The 6993-nt window shown below is 43.4% G+C and overlaps 1 protein-coding gene across 1 annotated transcript in view; it reads right to left on the bottom strand.

Annotated features, from left to right (window-relative positions):
- The window catches only part of PCDHAC1 (protocadherin alpha subfamily C, 1), a 72009-nt gene extending 65035 nt beyond the window's left edge, over nt 1-6974 (bottom strand). Inside the window, exon 1 of the mRNA XM_006776943.2 lies at nt 4387-6974. Within this exon, the coding sequence (XP_006777006.1) occupies nt 4387-6837 (2451 nt within the window). The 5' untranslated portion in view covers nt 6838-6974. The remainder of the gene's footprint in view (nt 1-4386) is intronic.
- Nucleotides 6975-6993: the final 19 nt, after the last annotated feature.

The following is a 6993-nucleotide window of genomic DNA, read 5'->3' as shown; positions in this document are numbered from 1 at the left end:
GCATCTCAGAAGGCTTTGTGACTACATATTCATTCCTAGATTCCAAGGCAAGTTCCAGATGAATGCGTAATGACCTTCTGTGTTTATAATGCTTGAGGAGGAAATTATTATCCTAATTCTTTTTCATAAATGCAGTATAAAAGAGACATGTAATTTATTAATGCCCCAAACCATTCTCATCTCATAAGTTAAAATTAGGAACAAAATGTATCATTTACTTTAGGTTTTTTAGAATAATCCTTACCCACAAGTCTTACTTCCCATAATACTTTAGTTGAAATCCTAGACTGTATCCATATTCACTTGACGTTCTGCCAAATGTTATTTCTGATATTCACGTCATATGCAATTGAGCAACGTAAAAACCTTTTAGCAACTTAGTCCACCTTTATCCCAACACAACTAAGTGTTTTTAGTCTTTGAAATATTACTGTTTCCCACTTCTGCAAATACTGAAGACAACAAAAATCAATAGGTCATTAATATTATCAGACGTATTATTAAAACTTTCTCACTCACACTTTTCCCAGGCATTACTTTTTCCTTCTGTCCACTCAGTTATATAATGCTCTTTTCCTTCCTTTTTAATAATTTGAGGTTTCTCTATTAGACAACGAATACTATTATACTGTCTCCATGGTATTTTTTTAAATCTGAATATATTTCATATGCCATGCAAGCTTCCTTACTTACAGGACATTAAAGTTTTTCAAAGTGTGGTTATCAGCTTCAGAGTTAAAATAAATATAAGGAAACATCTAATTAGCCTATGGAAAAGTCTACTTATGGAATATTGTTAACAAATAAAAACACCTACAATACCAAAAACATCCTACCACTCTGTTAATAAATGACACTGCAAAGAGGAAATATTTTATATGCTATATATCCTACAAAAGAAACACTATAATTCTGGAAGAACAATAGACTAATATAACACTGGTATGTTCAAGATATCATTTTCACCCTAACCAGTTTGGCTCAGTAGATAGAGCGTCAGCCTGCGGACCGAAGGGTCCCAGGTTCGATTTCAGTCAAGGGCACATGCCTGGGTCGTGGGCTCAGTCCAATGTGCAGGAGGCAACCAATCAATTATTCCCTCTCATCATTGATGTTTCTATCTTTCTCTTCCTCTCCCTTCCTCTCTGAAATCTTTAAAAATATACTTTAAAAAGGTTATCATTTTAATGTGGAATATTTAATAAACTCAGTTTGTGCACCACTGTGTGTTTTATTACAAAATATTATCTAAAAATTTGCCATTAATTTTAAATTCTAAGTAGAAATTTCTATCTCAGAGGCCATCTTAGATAACAACCTAAAAAAATTAAATTGCCCATCAAGAATCTTAACAGAAAAAATTGACATGAGACACATGTTGTCTGCTTGTTGCACAGTGGGCCAATTTTCTTTATAGCTGTCAAATATTATCAATAGGAAAGACATAAATATAAATGTTTTCATAAATTCTTTTTAAAGGGCAGGCCGGAACTCATTTTTAAAAAATATTTTTTATTGATTTTTTACAGAGAGGAAGGGAGAGGGATAGAGATCCAGAAACATCGATGAGAGAGAAGCATTGATCAGCTGCCTCCTGCACACTCCCTAATGGGGATGTGCCCACAACCAAGGTACATGCACTTGACCAGAATCAAACCTGGGACCCTTGAGTCTGCAGGCTGACGCTCTATCCACTGAACCAAACTGTTAGGGCCACAAGTTTCTTAAACTGATAGATTTAAGTATTTTAAACTAAAATAAGATAGAGCCCTAACCAGTTTGGCTCAATGGATAGAGCATCAGCCTGTGGACTGAAGGGTCCCAGGTTTGATTCCGGACAAGGGCATGTACCTGGGTTGCGGGCACATCCCCAGTAGATGTGCAGGAGGCAGCTGATTGATGTTTCTCTCTCATCAATGTTTCTAACTCTCTATCCCTCTCCCTTCCTTTCTGTAAAAAAATCAATAAAATACATTTTTTAAAAAAATTAAAAATAAAATAAGATAGAAAAGCTTAGAATTTGAACAGACTATAAACACATGAATCAATATGATTCTGTATGACTCGGGCACACATTAAAATTATTATTCCAGCTTTATAAAAGTTACTTTACCCATGTTTTAGTGCATCACACTTTCTTTATATATCAGGAAATATCCAACCCACAAAAATTATTGGCAGACAATGAACTGCTTAATAAGTGCAATATCAACAATGATGGAAAAGACTTCAACTGGATGAATGGGGTGACACAATATTCCTGCATGCATGAATAGTACATTTCTGTTACTTTATCACTCATGTTAGTAAAAATTTGGTCTTGGGGATAGCTATATTTTTCCTTCTGAGTAGCTGTTTTTCCTTCTAACTTCCAGATCCATTGGTTTTCTTATCACTTATATTACCTTTCGAATCTAGTCAAAATGTGTTTCTCAAACCATTCCTGACCCCCAGACTTCATAGACATTACTTGTATCCAAATCTCTATTTGTTACAGAAGCAATAAAATAAAAGAAATAAATGATGAGAGTTTTATGCTTTAATACTTGAAATATTAACATTTTATGCATCAATTTTTCCCTTTAAATTAATTGTATTTAATTTAAATTCACTGCAAATTTCACATGTAATGATGTGCATTCTTACTAATCACTTTGTTATCCACAGAATACAGCATTGAGGTTTTTCATGTTAGCTTTAGGATCATAAAATGCCTTTATGTTGTTTCATTATTATATAAAAATGATCTTTAAACAGTTAGGTATATATACACATGTAAAGTAAGTTAAAGTTTTTCCCTCTATGCTGAACAGTGTTAACATCCAATTCATACATGCACAAATTTTTTATTCATTCAGCAAGTACTTACTAATCATATAATATGTGCTGGATTTTATTATATCTTGTGAGAATATTAAACATGCAAAATTATAATGGTATAAATCTATTTTTTCAGTTAACATCATTATTTGAAGTAAAATAACATAACCCACTTTTCCCATTATTACCTAGAATAGTAAAACAAGGATCTTCCATTCCCCCTAATTTCTGCACACCTCCTTCCCTTCTATTCATGATTTCTGTGAGAAGTTAGAAAGAATATTGTAAAACTGCTAGCTCAATTGCTACCATTCCTTTCAAAAAGTTTTGTAATGCCAAGAGGCACTAAGGATAAATGGAAGTATTTAAATAATTTAACATTCAAATATGGTATTTATTTATTTATTTCTAAGTATATTGGCTTCTAAAATAATAAGAATAGTAAATCCAAGTTGAATGGACTTTGAATGGTAAGTGCACCTTTGAAAACACCGGTTTTTGACATAACAATTACTCATCTTTCTTATGAAATCCTGTATAATAAAAGGCAAATATGCAAATTGTCCCAGGAGTTTGACCAGGGGGCAGGGCTGGCCCATCAACTGCCCACAGCCCCTCCCCCTGGCCAGCCTGGTCGGACCCCACCCGTACACGAATTTGTGCACCAGGCCTCTAGCATATCAATAAAACACACACAAAAAGTTGTCAAGTCCTATGCACAATGCCACCATCTTTCTATCAATACAAATAGCTGTTCTGAGACATGCTTATGATTTCTATGAACTCACTAATATTGTGTGGAGCTATTAGCTATGTTGTGGAGTATTGTTCTCAAAAAAGACTGCTTTGCCAAAAGGCACTCATGTAAAGGATGGCCTATGCTGCATTTTACTAGATGGTATGTCATTCAAGAATCAAACGCCATCTCTATCACAAAGCCTTCTCTGATTCCCTCCTCCATGCCCACATATTCTCTCATGTTCTATCTCTCCCTTCTTTGAACATCCATTGCAACTTATTTTTACACCTTTTTAGGTTATCACCATTTTTACTCATCTATTGTAAAGTTTAAGTAAATGTCTCATCTTCCATGATATTAAGCTTGTACTATGCAAAAACTCACATACTTTTCATTCCCACTTTATGTCTTACACATCTTTTACTCAGAGTAATTTTTGAATGAAGGGATATTTGCTTTAAGTAATTTCTTAAAGAAATCCCTAAAAGGAATGATTTAAAAACATTTCCGGTCATTTATTACCTATACTAGGCATTTTGGTGCTTTTTATTTTTAATTTTATATCTTCATGCTATATTACTTTTATTGTTCTTTAGTGGGTTTAATTTCTTACCCTTGCTTCTCAAAAATAAACTATAATCTCCTTGAGGTCAAGAACAGTCTTTTAATACTTTTATACTCCCAGAATTCTTAGCACAAGGAGTTCTAAGCAGGAGTGTTCAACTCAATGCATTAAATGTTGCCCAAGGATCATCTAATAAACATTTAAAAAACATCTGCCAGTCATCGCCTGGCTAAGAAAATCAAATCCCACAAAATTTACTTACCACGGCATTGACATTTACGTGCTCTTTCCTATTCCGAATCTGAATACAGGATATTGGCAAATTCAGTCCTACCCCAGTGGCCAGATTTCTCAGGTCAGCAGCACTGCACTCCCCACGCCAGAGCAAACTGTTATTATCAGAACCAAGTCCCAGGGAGGCCCAATAGAGATAGGTCTGAGAAAGTCTCTCGACTGTAGTGACATCTATTGTGGCTGATGCCATGCAAGGATTCGAAGTCACCTCCCTTCCATTCCTCAGCTCCTCTGGAGAGCAACAGCTGCTCTGAGAGCAATAACCTGGGCTCTGGCTCAACTTGATGCACACAAAGAAAAGTAAGCACCCCAGAAATAAAAAGGAAATACAGGCCAGAGCAATTACTAAATACAGGTTCCGGGCAGAAAAGTGCCCTCCTGTTTCCCAGGCATCTTCAAAGTCTGGAAGGACCTGAGGAACGGAGTTGCTCAACAGCACACCCAGTGTGACAGAGGAGGAGAGTGGTGGGTCTCCATGGTCCCGAACCACTACTACCACCCTCTGTTTCACTGCATCAGTGGGAAGAACTGAGCGGGCAGTACGGAGCTCTCCCATGTTGGCTGAAATTCTGAAAAGGCTCGAGTCCGAAGCCTGGGAGATGTGGTAGGAAAGCCAGGCGTTGGAGCCACTGTCTGCATCCTCCGCGACGACTTTGGTGACCAAGTGTCCGGTTCTGGCAGAGCGGGGCACGATTTCCACTGGGACGGTCCCACTTCTGGTCACGGGAAACAAGATGACGGGAGCATTGTCGTTCCTATCTACCACAAACAAGTTCACAGTCACGGTTGCACTTCGGGGAGGAATGCCCCCATCCCGGGCTTCCACTTGAAAGTGAACTTCCTTGAGCTGCTCAAAGTCAAAGGAAGTTTTGGCAGTGATCGCCCCGCTGGTTGATCCGACTGCCACCCAGCTGGCGGCTGTCTGCCCTTCAGAGCTAATACCCAACAGCTCATAGAAGACAAGGCCATTGTTCCCTAAGTCTGGGTCCTGGGCAAACACGCGGCCTAGAGAGGCCCCCGGGCCATTGTTTTCAGCCACAGAAAGTTCCTGTTGGGGTTGAGAAAAGCTTGGTGCATTGTCATTCACATCAGCCACTGACACAGTCAGTGTCCTGCGGGTGCTCAGTGGTGGCGAGCCACCGTCTGAGGCGGTGATCAGGACCTGGTATTCGCTGACCTGCTCCCGGTCCAGGGGCCCATCCGTGAGCAAACTGTAGTAATTGTCCAAAGAAGCCTTCAGCTTAAAAGGGCCTCCATTGGATATGCTACAAACGACCTTCCCATTGGCACCAAGGTCCTCATCCCTCACACTGAGGAGAGCAATCACTGTGCCCGGGGCGGTGCCCTCGGAAACGGAAATGGGGCTGGAGAGAGTCAGCAGGCTCACCTCCGGGGCGTGGTCGTTCACGTCGGTCACTTCCACCAGCAGTTGGGCGGTGCTGGCCAGCCCGAAGGCGCCCGCATCCCTCGCCTCGATGTATGCCTCCAGCAGCGTGTCAGGAGGACCTAGCAAAGCTGCTACCCGCACCTCCCCATTTCTAGGATGAACGTGAAAGTGATGTCGCAGCTTTGCCTGCGTGCTGCTGCTCAAGGAGTACCGGACTTCCCCATTGGAGCCTTCGTCCGGGTCCGAGGCCTGCACTCGGACTAACACGGTCCCGTTGGGTACAGTCTCTGGCACCCTGGTGCGATACACCGTGCGCTCAAATACAGGCGCATTGTCGTTCGTGTCCACCACAGTGATGGTGACCTGCGCGTCCCCGGAGCGTGCGGGCCGCCCGCGGTCGCGAGCGGTGAGCACCAGCCTGTGGGTGGCGCGCTCCTCGCGATCCAGAGCTTTCTCCAGAACCAACTCTGGGAATTCGCTGCGGTCGGCCCGCGACCCCACGTCCAGGCGGAAGTGCTGGCTGGGGCTCAGGCTGTAGCTGAGCACCGCGTTGCTTCCCTCATCGGCATCTTGGGCGCTGGGGAGGGTGAAACGGGCCCCCGGCGCCAGGAACTCGGGGATGTGCAGCTGCACGTCGCGGGCGGGGAAGAGAGGCGCGTTGTCGTTGATATCCAGGACGCGGATGCGCATCTTGTGCAGCTCCAGCGGGTCCTCAAGCACCAGCTCATAGGTCAAGACGCAGGGAGCTTTGGCCCCGCAAAGCCGTTCGCGGTCCGCCGGCTCTCGGACCACCACGCTACCGCTGGCCAGATCCACCCCGAAGTAGGGCCCGTCGTGGCTGGAAAGGAAGCGAAAGTTCCGCCGGGACAGAACCGCCGCGGACAGCCTCAGGTCCGCCGTGACATTGCCGACGGCCACGCCCCGCGGGGTCTCCTCCAGCACTGAGTACTCGAGTGGTCCCGCGGCAGCGCCACAGGAGACCCACACACACAGAACCGCCACCCTCCAGCCCGCCACCCTCCCTGTTGGCATCCTCGCTCCACCGGCGATGGCCCGGGACCATGCTCCGCACCCCCGGAGAGCCCGGGCCGTGGTAAAGAGCAAGGGCCGCCGGCCGCCGCTCGGCTTGGAGGTGCAGAGACCGCCGACGTCCCGCCTTCTGGATGCCGGGGTTGCCCGGGACTGGCC

The sequence above is a fragment of the Myotis davidii genome, unplaced genomic scaffold, assembly GCF_000327345.1.
Source record: "Myotis davidii unplaced genomic scaffold, ASM32734v1 scaffold89, whole genome shotgun sequence".
Classification (NCBI taxonomy): Eukaryota; Metazoa; Chordata; class Mammalia; order Chiroptera; family Vespertilionidae; genus Myotis; species Myotis davidii.
This window is presented reverse-complemented; position numbering and strand designations above follow the sequence as displayed.